This window comes from Pipistrellus hanaki (assembly GCF_964339955.1).
Source record: "Pipistrellus hanaki genome assembly, chromosome: 3".
In the NCBI taxonomy this organism is placed as follows: Eukaryota; Metazoa; Chordata; class Mammalia; order Chiroptera; family Vespertilionidae; genus Pipistrellus; species Pipistrellus hanaki.
Genome location: NC_140505.1, coordinates 136,288,621 through 136,303,864, shown reverse-complemented (window position 1 = coordinate 136,303,864; position 15,244 = coordinate 136,288,621). Strand labels below are relative to the sequence as shown.

The window sequence follows — 15,244 nt, the reverse complement described above, 5'->3', positions numbered from 1 at the left end:
GTAGTGAAATAGCAATAGGTTGTTTACATATTTCAGGACAAACAACTTTTAAATTGTAATTTGTGTTTTCTAAGGCTTCAAAGTTTGTTTTGTTTTTTTAAATGTTTTCCATGAGAACTCACCAGCAAAGACCCACAGCAATGATTTGGTAATACCTTTCTGCTATTTAGCAGCTTGGAATTATGAGAAGCTATTTGATCCCTCAGATTGTTTAGCTAGGACATTTTTTATGGAGAAAACAAACATGATTAATGTGATATTTGCACTACAGATCATAATCATGCTTCATTCACCAGAATCTTCCCTAACTGCTGATACTCAGATTTGGGGTGATAGGAATAAGTTAGTCAATAAGAAGCAAACTCGGTTACTAGTAACTGCGTATATGTAATGCATTAAATCATACAATGATTCTTTTTTTAAAATAATTAAAAATTTTTGGTTGATCATTAAAAAGTAATGAAAAATCTCAGTGACATCTGCAATGGCCTTATTTGCAAACAAGTTTACATTCAGAGGTATGGAGGGTTAGGAATTCAACATCTATTTTGGGGGGCAACAGTGAACGGGTGAGTATACAACTCAACTCAGAACATACCCTGCACATGTGTCAAACACAAGGCCCGCGGGCCAAATCCAGCCCGCCAGGCCTTGCAATGTGGCCCGCACCGCGTTGTCATCACTGGACTCCACAGTCAGTTTATGACATTGTCAGTTTATGACTGTTCAGTAAACCATTCGGCCCCCGATTTAGGCTGGATTTTAGATTTTGGCCCCTTCTCTGATTGAGTTCGACACCCCTACCCTACAGCATGTAGGAAGGGAAGTGGAGAGGGCAGTAAAGTGAATTCTGGGTCTCTCTCAGTTGCTTCCCTAGTTCCTTTTGACATTCAACTGAGCTCTGTTAATGAAAACTGGGAGGAGCTTTGCCAACAAGAAAATAGGAAGGATGCTCATCTCTGTCCCTTTCTTCTTGATTCCCAAAGCAGTTCATCATGTCTATTTGGAGAAACCATGGCAGCCCTTGCCCACTGCTTCCTGTCTCTTCACGAAGTGTAAGCCTTGCTTGCCAGGCTAGGTTTACAGTCATTTCTCACTGACCAGGCAGAGAACACCACAATGGCTAATGGAATTGTTCTTCTCGGCATATATTGTGCAGTTCTCTAATTTGTTTAGCTAAACTGCATTAGTCATACTGAAAGCTTTTTTTATTGATTAAAGTATTATATATGCGTCCTAATCCCCCATGGCCCCCACCACCACTCCCATTCATGCCCTCACCCCCATTGTGTCTGTATCTATTGATTAGGTTTATATGCGTGCATACAAGTCTTTTGGTTGATTTTTACTCCTTACCCCCACCCTCCCCTATCTTCCCCCTGAGGTCTGAGTGTCTGATCAATGCTTCCCTGTCTCTGGATCTGTTTTTGTTAATCAGTTTATGTTGTTCATCATAATCCGCAAATGATTATTTTAATAAGCAATGTCTTGCCCTGGCCAGGTGGCTCACGTGGTTGGAGCATAGCTCTCTCTCTCTCTCTCTCTCTCTCTCTCTCTCTCTCTCTCTCTACTATGAGTAGCAGGTAGGGAGAGCATTTGAAAAGTAGGTAAAGCTTACCACTTAATTTTTTTCACTGTTTCTAACACAGTCTTGGCACATAGAAAGAGAAATATTTGTTATTGAATTAATGAATCTCTCCTCATTCCTCATCCTAGGCCCCTTGGCCTCACTTTTAAGTTTCTCTCCAGCTTCCTTCATCTTTGTTCATCTATCTCACAGAAGAAATGTTATTCCACTCACACTAATCATCCCACTTAATATTCTCAACCCCACCTATTACTTCTTCCTCTGGGATGTTAATTCATCTCTTTATCATTTTTCTCATTCTCTACTGACCCCTTACACTCATCCTATAACCCTTTCTGTCCTCTCCTGTCAGAAGAAAAACTATTTTTACTCAGCCTGTCACTAAGGTTACTCTTTACCTACATTGTAGCCACTTAATTTTAGAAAATAAACTTATTTAAGTGCAATGCCTCTATATCTTCCTCTTCTACTTAACACATACACCAGCAGGTACCAAAACTTTTAATATTATATATATTCTTTTCTATCAACATGATTTTACATTATTGCAGAGTAAACAGAACTGTGACATCTTTTCCATTTGAAGAACTACCATTTAATAAATATTTACTATGCATTAGATATTATGCTAAACGCTTTTACATATATTATTCATCAATTATTCAAAATAATCCTGTGAGGTAAAATATTTTCATTTGAAAATAAGGATACTGAAGCTTAGTTAATTTTTCTCATGTCTATTTATGACCTCAGAATCATTCACCTTGTGAATCATCAGTAGCCAGGTACAAGTCTGTACTCACCTGTGTACTAATCAACTCCAAGATTGCTCTTTGACTGAGGGTCTATCATATACCAACACTGCTCTGCTGAACATCACCAAAGATTTACCAATTACCTCTGCATTGTTCACATCCCATTAGATTTGCTATGGGATTTGGTCCTGCTGATTCCTCATAGATTATAAGGATACCCCTGCCTTCATCAGTTTCTTCTTTTTCTACTCCTAGTTCCTTAACCCTTTCCTCCCTCTCTCCCTTTAAGAAAAATGCACCCTTCCAATTCTGCCTGCCTTGCATAACCACTGCCCTTTTCTTTTTCGCTCCCCAATGAATGAGACATTTACCTTATTATTTCCACTTTCAAATCTCTCATTCATTCTCCAACCTGCTAAACTCGGTTTTATAATAAACACTTCATGGAACTGCTCTTTTCATGACCAACAATAATCTCTCATTACAAATCAAATAAAAAGTGCTCCCATCCTATCTCACATGGCCTTTTTGAAAGTATCATGGTCACTTTAAACTCAATATGCTTAAACCATAACTTATGGTATCCACTTGCCACTCAGTTTGCTTTTCATTCAGGTTTTTATCTTATATTTAATTAAAGCTCTATAACCCATTTTAGTAGGTTCAGGGCCTTATGGAGTTCTCTTCCACATTTCCTTTTCACTTACCCAATCTTTTTAGCCAATCCTGATTTCTACCTTGGCAAACCATTAATTAGTGGTTCCTAATCATAGGTGCTTAAAATTTCCTGGAGAGCTTTTAAAAAAAAATACTCATAACCAGCACTGGCTGACATGGTTCAATGGTTAGAGCATTAGCCTGGACACGAGAGGGTCGTAGGTTCGATTCCCAAACAAGGGCACATACCTGTGTTGCATATTTGAACCCTGTCCCTGGTAGGGGTGCATGCAAAAGGCAACCAATCGATGAGTCTCTCTCACATTGATGTTTCTATCCTCTCTCTTTCCCTCCCCCTTCCTGTCTCCCCCCCTCTTTCCTCCCACCTTCCCCCTCCCTTCCAGTCTCTCTAAAAATGAATGGGAAAAAATATCCTCCCATGAGCATTAACAATAAATAAATAAATAAATAAATCCCCAGATTGTTCATCCCAGATGATTAATCCCAGATGATTAAAAGAATTTCAAAGGGTAGAATAGGACATGGATAATTTTTAGTATCTTCAAAACATTTAAATTGCAACCAGGATTCATACCCATTGTCTCATATTCTTCTTAGTCTAATAGCTCAAACGCAGGCCCACATTAACTCTCCCCTGAATGTTTTAGTCCCTTTCATATTTACTTTTTGTAGCCTTTCACAGCGCAAGTCAATGCAATAAAGAAGAAATCTGGTATCTCTACTGTTTTTCAAGGCATTCTAAATACAAAATAAAAGAGAAAGAAGGAAAGGAAAGGAAAAAGGAAGAACAGAAAGGCAAATAGGCAAACTCGTACCTTAGTAAAAATAGTCATGATCTATGAGTTCTTTATGTGGATAAGGGGAGCAAGTTATGTCTTTCCAATTTTTCAGTTTTTCTAAGCAAAGTGTCTGCCATCATTCTAATTCTCTAAACGTAAGTGAGTCCAAATGAGAAAGTTGGATAATGAAAAATACTATTGATATATTTGCATAAATTACTCTTTCAGATTGATGTATCTCCTATAAATTGAAAATTAAATTTTTTAAAAGTCCTATTTAGTCATTGTGCTATTAGCTGCAGTGTGTTATCAAAAGTCACATTCCACCTGAATAGCATTAGTATAGTAGCACAGGACTTGCCGATGCAAATAAAGAATAGGATTGAACTCACCTATAGACACAGATTCTCAGATCTCCTCTTACACATCAAAACCAATACCAAACGTAAAATCATATACATGATAATATCTGGTGTTAAAACTAGAAGTGTTTATGTGTTAAGGCAACAAGAGTATATAAAAATAAAATAAAATCTATAGAATGTTTCTCCAAAAAATAGGTAACCTAAAAAATTAATTAGTTTCTCATCCATACATACTCTCATACTCCAATCCACATCCTGGCATACTACAGTGGATAGGTACCAGGTTGGATAGGAAAGGTACCATGTTGTTCAAAAGGGATAAGATCTTGCATACACAAAGTGCATGTGAAAACTGGTGAAATCTGAATGAGGTCTGTGTTTGAGTTAGTAGTATTGTTCTGCCAATATCATGACCTTGGTTGACAATGGTTTTATAAGATGTAATCACTGGGGGGTGACAAAGAAAGGGCACACATAGTCCTCTGTGCTATTTTCATAACTTCTTGTGAATCTTCAACTATCAAATATCAGAACCTGTGTAAATGGCAAGATTTGCCACGAATTTCCTTTTTTTTTTTTTTTTTAAATTGAAGAAATTATGTCAGTTTCCACATGAATTCACAGGTTTTCCTGGATTGTAACTGAAGTGCTTTTAAAATAAAACCCTAAAAAACAGATTCTCCAAATGTAACTCATGAAAGAGAGTCTATTTTATATCCCAATTTTATTCACTTTTCTGAATAGTCACAACAGTATTCTATTAGGGATAATCTAGTTAGTATAGTTGAAATTCCATTTATTTTTTCCTATTGATATGCATGTATTACACATATATAGTACAGAATTTTCAGTGTTGTTTTAAAGGACATGGTTTAATAAATGAGAGGCATGATCTATAATTTTAAACCAACCTAAAACAAATTCATAATTTCAAAAGTAATATGGTTTTCTTCTTTGTTCCAAACAAATTAATGATATAATTGATTCAGAAACTCCAGCACAACTGTTATTCCTGTCTTAATGTTCATATAGTATTGAACCATTGCAAAATCCATGTGGAGTCATCTAGGTTTATGTATAATTAAAATAAAAGGAATATGTCATTTCATTGACTTATAGGGCAGTATAGTTTAGTTCAGTGTCAAAAGCATACTTTACAAATTTAACTTTTAACAAATTTTACCACTTTTAGTAGTTTTGCCCAGAAAAGTTTATATCAGTCTTTGGAAATTGTTACCAACCAACAGACCAAAGGTCTTCAGTAGGCTCAGCCTCCATTGTGGAAAACAACATATACCCAATTGATCACGTCAGTGAGTTTTAAGAAACACAAAAGATGTCCACACCTTCTCTAACATAATGGGATTTCTAATAGGACAATTTCTGAAGTATCTTCCCAGTAGTCTAAGATGAGTAAAACACAGAATTCCCTCCATTTACATTCCTTCAGACTGTAAGTTTATACAATATTACTACAGAATAGCTTAGCCATTTCCATTCTTCTCTCCCTTCACATCATAAATGAAACAAAATAAATGTAGTATAAAAGTATACATTCTGTAATAATGTAGGAAAAAAGGTACATACATGTTTAAGGCCTTTAAATATTTATATGATTTTCCAATAGAACTGAAAACCACAAATGTTCAAATTACTACAAAAATGTGAGCAAAAACTAACCTAAGAAATTGTTCACATGGGACAACTATAAGCAAACATTTATAAATTTGATACCAAGGAAAATGAGCAATTTATTTTATCCACAGACTGGACAAACAGCATTCAAACAGTCATTGGGATCAAGCAAGAGACAGCCTTCTAAAATGAGATAGAAAGAACAGTTTTAAAATGTAACAAATGTAAATGAATAACTTTCAAGCTAAGAAATCAGAAACCCACATGCATCCCTGGCAATTTTTGAAACTGAAGGCTACCTAACTCAATACTTGACTGCCCACTGCTGATTTCTGTGAAGGAAAAAAAGTAAACATAAAACCGAAAGAAAACAACCCACTTTAAAAAAGAAAGAAAGAAAGAGGGCTCTAGAGGTACAAAATAGGATTCTATGAAAATGGTAATTCAATTCTAACTACTACCTATTTAACTGACAGAGCTGCAGTAGTGTGTAAGCCTTGGGGAAACATGTCAGCTAGTTTATACATTCTTATGTGATTGATGTACTCAGATAACTATTACTTGCCAACAATAATGATTATCAATGGATATATTTTTCCATTCCTTTAACAAAAGCAACTTTAAGATGTTAGAACATGTAGGCTTTCAGAGCTCCAAGATTAGGATACAAATAAAATGATCTCAGTCCACACCATGCCAGAGAAGTTTGCAAAGGTCACTAAAGCCATATACAGTCCCACTAGCCACTGAACACAGGACCAGACCCAGGAACACATCCATGACAGAAGGCCAGTGCATTCGGGAGACTTTCAAAAACAAGAAAAGCAGTCACATTTGGAGGCAGGAGCCCAAAATGCCAGTGTCTCTGACATCCCCGGGAAACACCAACGCTTCAGATAAGGACTTCAAATTCTTTTAGGAAGTGCAATTTTACAAGTTGAACACAGTTCAAATCTGATGAACTCTTCGTGTCACAGAAGTTCATGTCTGACTTTTTGAAAGTCTTGATTTCAAGAAGATGCTGATTACGAGCCATAAAATCCCTTGGAAATAAGAGTCTGGAGTGCCTCTTCGGAGCAGTATAAAAATCTTCCTTCAGGACCACCAGAGAAGTTAAGTTTCTGTGCATATGTTCAAGGTGATCAGCCTTGAGGGTCACTTGATTTATTCTTAGTTAATGGGTTACCTACAAAGGAAGAAGAAAATATAATAATTTCATAAAATAGCTATAATCTTAAATCCCCAAAAACAATTTATATTAGAAGTTAATATATAATTCAAAATGCTGGTATGTACTATATGAAACTGTTGAATTTTAAAGACTACCACATCCCAGCTTATTAAAAGTTACACCTGTATTTTTCTATCATTTCACAATATTTCTAGGACCACTTGCAGAATCATCTAAATGACTCCAACTGTGACCAGGAAACTCCTAACAGGAGATGCCATCCATCTGAGACCCACAGAATGAGTCAGGAATTCCTGTTCTTTGCACAGGTTTGGAGGACATAATCCAGAGACCATAAACACATCATCCCAGCCCTTGGGAATGAACTCCATAACATCCATTCTTAAAATAGATTAAAAATTAAGTGCTTATTTGACTTAAATTATATTTCAGGAAAATTAATTATTCATGAAGGTGTTCAGAATTGCTTTACAGTCCTTTTCTAGCAATGGTTGTAACAAAAATGGAATTCTTAAAAATTATTCTGAATATTTTGATTCCATTCCAATTAGTGACATAGTTATTTCTCCTTTCATAAAACATTTACAAAATGGCTATTTTTCTTTTGCTTTGCTTTTGTTGTGTTTTTAATCAACTATGAAAAAGAGAAACATTGAACAAACAAACAAAAAAAGAAAGCTTCCTCTAGATGTTGTTCTACCAGAGCTAGTCTCAAATTATACCACAAAAGGAAGGTGTAAAATTCATAAATTCCTTTGTGTCTCTGTGGTGGACCCTCATTCCCATGGAACAGTGGTCAGCAAACTTAAACTTCTAATGCCACTTCTTCAAAATAGACTCACGCAGGCCGTGGTATTTTGTGGAAGAGCCACACTCAAGGGGCCAAAGAGCCGCATGTGGCTCGCGAGCCACAATTTGCCAACCACTGCCATGGAAGGAGCCTCTGCCTGTACATTTGACATTCCTTACTGCCATGCACAGAGGAACTCTGGGAGGAAGTGAACTGGGGATGGGAAGTTACAAACACATAGGTAATGGGCCGGGCCCCCTGATCTCAAGAGATTCTAGGAGCCAGGGAGCAGGTAGGGCAGCAGTTCACTCTCAATTTGCCATTTAGTGGTCAGGTGCTGTGAATAAGTTCCATTTTTTCTGTCAGTGTAAGAACATGGGATGGGAACAGGACTATTTCTATGGACATTGTGCCACAGACTACTAATGGAGATAACTGATGATTGTGAAAACTAAGAACATTTTAGTATGACAAACTTTCTGGCTAAACATTAATTTAAAAAATCTTTTATTTTCATGGGCTGAAAAAGACCCACCTGCCTCTTCTGAAAGTTCTTAGTAGGAAAAATTATGAAGCATAATATAAGACCATACTTTTAAAACTAGTGGTTGGAATGACAGGAAAAGAGAGGAAGTGATACAGAGAGGGAGGAGAAAAGATTGCAAGAGAACAAATGGTTGAGCCTCAGCAGGGACACAGCCTAGGCAACTGGAGGGACATGGTGTCATGTCTGTGAAAGTGAGGGCATGTCCTCTTAAGTCACTTCAAGCCCAGTTCCTAAGTCATCTATTGGTAGGTATCATAGATGCATTCTTCATTCCAAGCTAAGCTAATTACTTCATTCTGCTGCTTTATGTAAATCTCAGGAGTGATTTTCTCAACTAATTGTATTTTAAAACTTTGTTTCCAAATAATTTTAAAAATAGGCATCCAACTCGACAGTACAATACACAGGCTTATGTAACCAGCACAAATTTCTTTTCCATCTCAGTAGAGAAAACATACATGTATACACACAAACATATAAACACATATAAATATAATTGTACAATCCTAACCTTCAGGAATATCATAAGTATATATTCTTTCTTTCTTTTTTCTTTTTCTTTTTCTTTTTCTTCTTCTTCTTTTTTTTTTTTTTTTTTTTTTTTTTTTTTTTTTTTTTGAGAAAGCCATTTACTACTACTCATTTCCTCCTGGCATTTTCTCCATTGTGCAGAGCAATGGCTCTGGCTCTTTGGGAGTTTGTGTTCCTCCTGCGGCTCCGTCCCAGTCTAAACATATTCTTATTATACTCAGTTTTTATCAGCTAAAATAATTGCTAGAAAATCAAAATGTCAACCTGACTAAAAGAAGTAATTATTGAAATAAGCAGGGGTTGGAACACAATTAAGATAATTTTTTCACATGTTTAGAAAATATTATTTGTTTATTAATCCTAAATTCTAGTATATTCTAGAGTGTTTTATGAGATGAAGAGTAGGGCATAAGTTGTTTCTAACATTAGACGAAAGTGGACAATTGTTTTAGATTGGGTTTTGATCAGATGGTCGTGTGGTTTGGCATCTAGATTTCGGTCAGTGTGGCAGTAATGCTGTTCCCACTGGGAGTTCAGTTTTTTCATATGTAAAAAGGAGGAGGGGTGATCCGTTAACCTCATAGGGTGCTGTGAGGATAAAATATTATGTTTACGTAACACCTAGCTTTGAAGACTGAAGAATTATAAAAACAAAAGTTTTAGAGTTTTGTTTTGTTTTTTAACTGCATACATTTTCAATAAGAGAGCAACTAAATGTAGGATGAAAGGATTATACTAACAAGTCAGAGGATTACATTTAGGGAATTCAAACAAAGGCTAAGTAATAACTTGCCCTTTTCAATGCAGTTATAACTACAAATGTGTTTACCCTCCCTGACAACCTCCAGATTTTGTAGCAAATGAAATGGCAAAACCAAAGATTTAAAAAATTATAGAAGTCGAATTCATGCACCAGTGGGGTCCCTGGGCCTGACCTGCAGGATCAGACCAAATCCGGCTCTTCAACATCCCCCGAGGGGTCCAGGATTGCACAAGCCAGGCTGAGGGACCCCATGGTTCACGATCAGGGTTAGGAAGGGATGCAGGAGCTTGGCCAGTCAAAAGACACAGGAGGGCTCCAGGGCATGTCTAGCCCATCTTGCTCAATCCTGATCAGCCAGACCCCAGCAGCAAGCTAACCTACTGGTTGGAGCACCTGCCCCCTGGTGGTCAATGCATGTCATAACAACTGGCTGACTGGTCAACCGTCTGCCCCCTTGTGGTCAGTGCACAGTGCACATCATAGTGAGCAGTTGAGTGGCCCTTAGGCATATCATTAGTATATTATGCTTTGATTGGTTGAATGGCCAACCGGACAACAGGACACTTACTATATAAGGCTTCTGAATATAGGTACCAGTTTTCATCACCTAATATGTAAGATCCAAATCATATCCTATATTATAAAAGGCCAATATGTATCAATAAATCAACTGAACAGCAGAACAAACATTCACTATGATTCATACTGACCACCAAGGGGACAGACGCTCAACAGAAGCTGCCTCCTGCTGTCAGTGCGCTCCCATAGGGGGTGCGCCGCTCAGCCAGAAGCTAGGCTCAAGGCTGGCCAGCTCAGTGGTGGTGGCTGGATCCATTCCCGCTTCTGCAGCAGTCCTAAGCATCTCTGACTAATGGCTTGGGCCCACTCCCTGTAGGGGAAGATAAATGGTCCATAGGGAGCAGACCTAAGCCATCAGTTGGACATCTCCTGAGGGCTCCTGGACTGGACTGGGAGAGGGCACAGGCCAGGCTGAGGGACCCTCCCCCTCCCCATGCACAAATTTCCTGCACCAGGCCTCTAATTTTAAAATAAAAAAATTATTGTCTAAAATTTAATACACAAACATATAGCCCTTTTCTAATCTATAAGTCCAAGGGACTCAGGTTTAAATTCTGGCATCCCAGTGGGGCAAAACCAATGTCATTTTACCCTTTGTATAATAGACTACAAACTGGTACTTACTGATATTGGAGAGTTGCTTGAATAATATTAATACAACCCAACATTTAATTTTTTTTCATTTAAAAGTAATTTTTAATACACCAAATTAAGCATTGCTTTATTTTTAGAACTCAAATATTACCCTCTTTTTATTCAAGCCATATCTTTTGGAAGAGGCCAAATTTTAAAAGTTGTACCTTCTAAGGAGGATTTTCAGCAAGTTTTCAGTAACTAAAAGCACGATGTTGTAATAAAAGCAGTTTTACAGGAGAGGGAATAGCATTGGCTGCCATGAATGTGCTGTCTTCTGGTTCTGAGGGCAATAGACATAAAAGACTGCAGGGGAAGAGAAATGGTCCTACAATTATGGTTGTGCCTGGAGCTTCATGCACTATAATCACTATCTCGGTAAATTTGCCTTTTCAAAGGCAATATTTTACACAGCTGTTCTTATTTATGTAAATGTTATTTGTGTGTGTGCTGCACACCAACCAATTCGTCAAGTGAATCTACTTAGCTGCTGAACAGGTACAAAATGCAATAATAATAATAATAATAATAATAATAACAACAACAACAACAATAATAAAATAACATCAGCTTTCCTAGTCAAAGCAGAAAGGTATCTTGGTAATGATTCACTAGAATGAAAAAGCTAATCTGATAACAGTTTCTTTAAAGCACTAATTCTTTAAGATAAGAATGTCTGTTTATGGTCTCCCAGTCCAAAAAATCTATTATAGGGTCCTGATTAGATTTCTCAAAAATGTATAATAAAATTATGTCTCTTAATTTTACACAAAATTTATACTAAAATTACCAACTAAAATTGAGAAAATAAAACCATTTTTATTTTATGGCCTATTTGAAATCAACTGAAGTCAACTTTTTTATATACTTCTCATTTTATATTTTGAAGATTACAAAATATCCTTTTGACTTTCTTAAAGTTAAGATAAACTAGAAAGTCTCAAAAGGAAGAAAATTCAATAATCTATTCTGTTATCATGTGTAAATGATGCTTTTAAAATCATTACATTTATGGAGTCTAATTTCCCCCATGTTCAAGTCACGCTGACTAGGTTATTAAGGGGAGACAACATATTATGGCGCGAGGCATAGAGTGGGCTCTGTAGGCAAATCGCGAGTTCTAATCTCTGCCGTCTGTAGTAACTTTCTAACACTGTGGGGCTGAATAAATTAAACTCCCTGTGCCTTAGTCTCCCGTGTGTAATTTGGGCAGGGTATTATCGACCCCTATAATTTTGCTACTTCAATGAAATCAGGTAGTTCCTGCAAAGTGTCTGTCTAGCTACATGGACAGAGGTAGTAATTGCCAAAGAAAGACACAAAAGATAGGGATACATATTGGAGGGGGCACTACTTCATATTTCTCTACAACTACTGACTTACTCAATTAGAGTTAATTTTCTGTGTCTCATAGTAACTGATCTTGCAATTTTTCTTTTCATATTGTTGTCACTCATAAAACTATTATATCCAGAATGAAGCACTCTTTTGGAGAACTTTGGGAGAGAGAGAATCTTTTCAGAACAGGTGATACAGATCGGTGATTAAAAAGGATGTATCTCAAAGCTAAGCTAGGCTCAGTTCTAATAAGTCAGTACATGACCTTGTGTAAAACAGGTATATTAATATCTACATCAAAGAGGTGTATGAACTGAGAAGTTAATGGGTCAAGTGTTTAGAACAGTTCTAGGCACACAATAAGCATAGCAAGTGGTAACAATTATTCACAATTGCCCCTCATTCTTTCTGAGCATACGTTATTAGTCTTCACAGGCACATAATTCCATTCTCTTTCATCCTTTGCCTTTCCAAGGGGCCAGCTACCATCAGACTTTGTATACAGGACAAATATTTAGGAAATTAGCACTGCACTCTAACGACTTACGCTTAAAAAATAAATAGGGTATAAGGATGCCAAAACAAATTAAGATTTGTAAATTTATTCATTATTGACGGTTCCTCTGATATTGTTTTTCTTTGATTTTTTTTTTGAACCTCAGTCATTCAGTTTGTCAGTTTACATGAAACTGTGAACTCACTGCCAAATTTCCACAGCATCAATGTGAATGTTCTATCATATTAACTAAATTCACAAAATAATATGTTCTCTCTTCTTCAGTATGATCATTAAAATCTTATTATGAGGAGCTACTGAATAATACATTCCTGTGACTGTAAAATGAATCCTATACACACAATAATAGAAGACAATGCATTTTTGAACATTAGGAGTCAATTTCGTTTTCTAAAATGCTAAATTTTCACTAGGATACCCATGTTATTAGGGAAACATTTACTTTTGGATTGAGGAACATTATTTATTTAAGCAATTGGAAGGCAAGAATTATGTGGGTGGCAGGTTTAAATCCAATCTTTCTAGTACAGCCCCTTAGTAATATCACAAATAGGCACCATTTCAAACGAACATTCCAATAAATAAATTCAACTACTCGATAAAGGTAAAAGAAAAAATAGAATATCTTCATCATCCTAAATGCTGATTTGAATGCATTTTTCCTTGTGTGGAATATAATTGCTGTTTCACTGCAAATGTATTTTTTAATGTAGCTTTTACAAGTACATGAATTAAGCTCTCACTTCACTTTTGTCTACTAAATGTGCAATTAAAACATAATTACTCTGCAGTAGCAGGTTTTTCTCATTTAAGCTGGAGAAAATCTGCCATTGAGCTAGTCATAACTGTACATGAATGCACTTGTCCCATCCTAAAGCACCTTTTACAGGGACGTATTACAAAATGAAAGACACCTGTCAGTCCCGGATAATCATTCGATAGCAAGCTGACCAGGCGGTTTTTAGGTACAAATGAAGTTAAGTCAATGACATATGAATTGCCTTCATAAATATGCCAACTATACAAAAAATAAGCCTGTCATTGCCTTTCAGGTGATACGGTGATTCCAACAGCCTTGAAAGCTGTTGCATTTTCATACCACAGTTTAATTTTTCCTTCCTAAGAATGGCTAATGCTGAAATGATCTGAGCATTTATTTCAACATTTGAGGCACCAAATGTTTTCTGTTTAATGCTTCAGCTAGAGTCAGCATTTCCATTCAATGACCTTGTTATCTGTTGTATAATTTTTTTAAAAAAATTTAACAACCTTGGGTGATGGGGACGAAAGTCATTTTAAACAACAGAGAGCCTTTGGGTCACTAGCTGATTATATTTAGGTGCAGTTCTGTGTGGAAGCAGGAAATGGCATATAGTCTTCCTAGGTTTCTGCAGAGAACCAGAACATACTGCAAAACTGAGGAGAGAGAAGAGGCCTTGTTCTGATAAGAGTTTTATTCTAGCATCACAGCCTGCTAGTAGTTTTAGAAATTTGGACAAGTCACTTAACCTCTGAATCTCCAGGGTCCATACCTTCCACGAGAGTCAGTTGGATTCAGTGAGCTTCTGATTCCCTTCTATCCCCAAACTACTATGACCTTTCTTAAGAAGGATTAATTCCTCCTGGGATAAAACTTCGCCCTGATTACCTAAGTTCATCAGTGGGATAACCCCTATGTAGACTTCTTTTTTTCTAAAAAGCTTACTCACTAAATTAGAATGCAGAACTAGTGAGCTTTGCCACAAATCCAACAGCTGTCAATGGCTTTCACCTTCCTATGCTGTGCACATAAAGATCCTGACTGGAAATAAGTCTTCCGAACAGATGGACCTGCACTGTTTCTTGGAACTTTGAAAGCTGTGCAGTGCGCCTGCCATGAACTCTTTTACGTGACTCATGAAAATAGATGACTGTTTGCACAGCCACTTATGCACGGTCATCCACTCAGAGGCAGAGCCACTGCTCCTCTCGGAGACAGTCACTGTTAGCAAAGCATACCCTGACTTTGATCCTGGCAGCTGACAGGCTTCTTTGGGACAGTAAGGAAACTTAAACTTGCCTGCTTCTTCTTCCCCAGACCTCCATCATGCACTTTAGTTCATGCAGGTCAAATATGAGCCCAAAATTAAGATAACTTTGAAAGACAGCAATATAATGGGATTCAGTTATGTTTCCTTCAGAAATATCAAAAAGCCCTTAAAATGGGAGAATTGTTATTTTGAATGTTTGGAGGAAGTCTGAATAGATTTTTTTAAAGATATTATTCCATATACCAGCACAGTTCACATATTTTTAGACAGTTGATATTTTGATTTCAATTAAAAGGTACTTTACCTGCTAGATTTGATAATAGTATCCCCCCCTTTTTTTAATTACCTCTCATTTGTTAAGGCATAATTTGAAAGGATAGTTTTGTGGGGTTTTATTTCCACTTTGTCATTAAGGCTTAATTCAAAAGTGAATATCTGCTAGAGTATCACACTTCTCAAGGATTTCAGCCTCATACATCTGAGGGCTAGTAGAAATATGCAGTAAAAAGTATGCTTAAAGGCAG

At 36.7% G+C, this 15,244-nt stretch overlaps 1 protein-coding gene across 5 annotated transcripts in view; it reads right to left on the bottom strand.

Annotated features, from left to right (window-relative positions):
* Nucleotides 1–4,878: 4,878 nt before the first annotated feature.
* The window catches only part of TAFA2 (TAFA chemokine like family member 2), a 430,981-nt gene continuing 420,615 nt past the window's right edge, over nucleotides 4,879–15,244 (bottom strand). For 4 of the 5 annotated variants that reach the window (XM_084877624.1, XM_084877621.1, XM_084877623.1 and 1 more), the window contains one exon: nucleotides 4,895–6,986. In XM_084877624.1, coding sequence (XP_084733750.1) covers nucleotides 6,975–6,986 — 12 coding nt within the window. In that variant the 3' untranslated portion in view covers nucleotides 4,895–6,974. Of the gene's footprint in view, nucleotides 6,987–15,244 lie in introns of all 5 variants that reach the window. The other variant, XM_084877622.1, reaches the window with a different exon arrangement.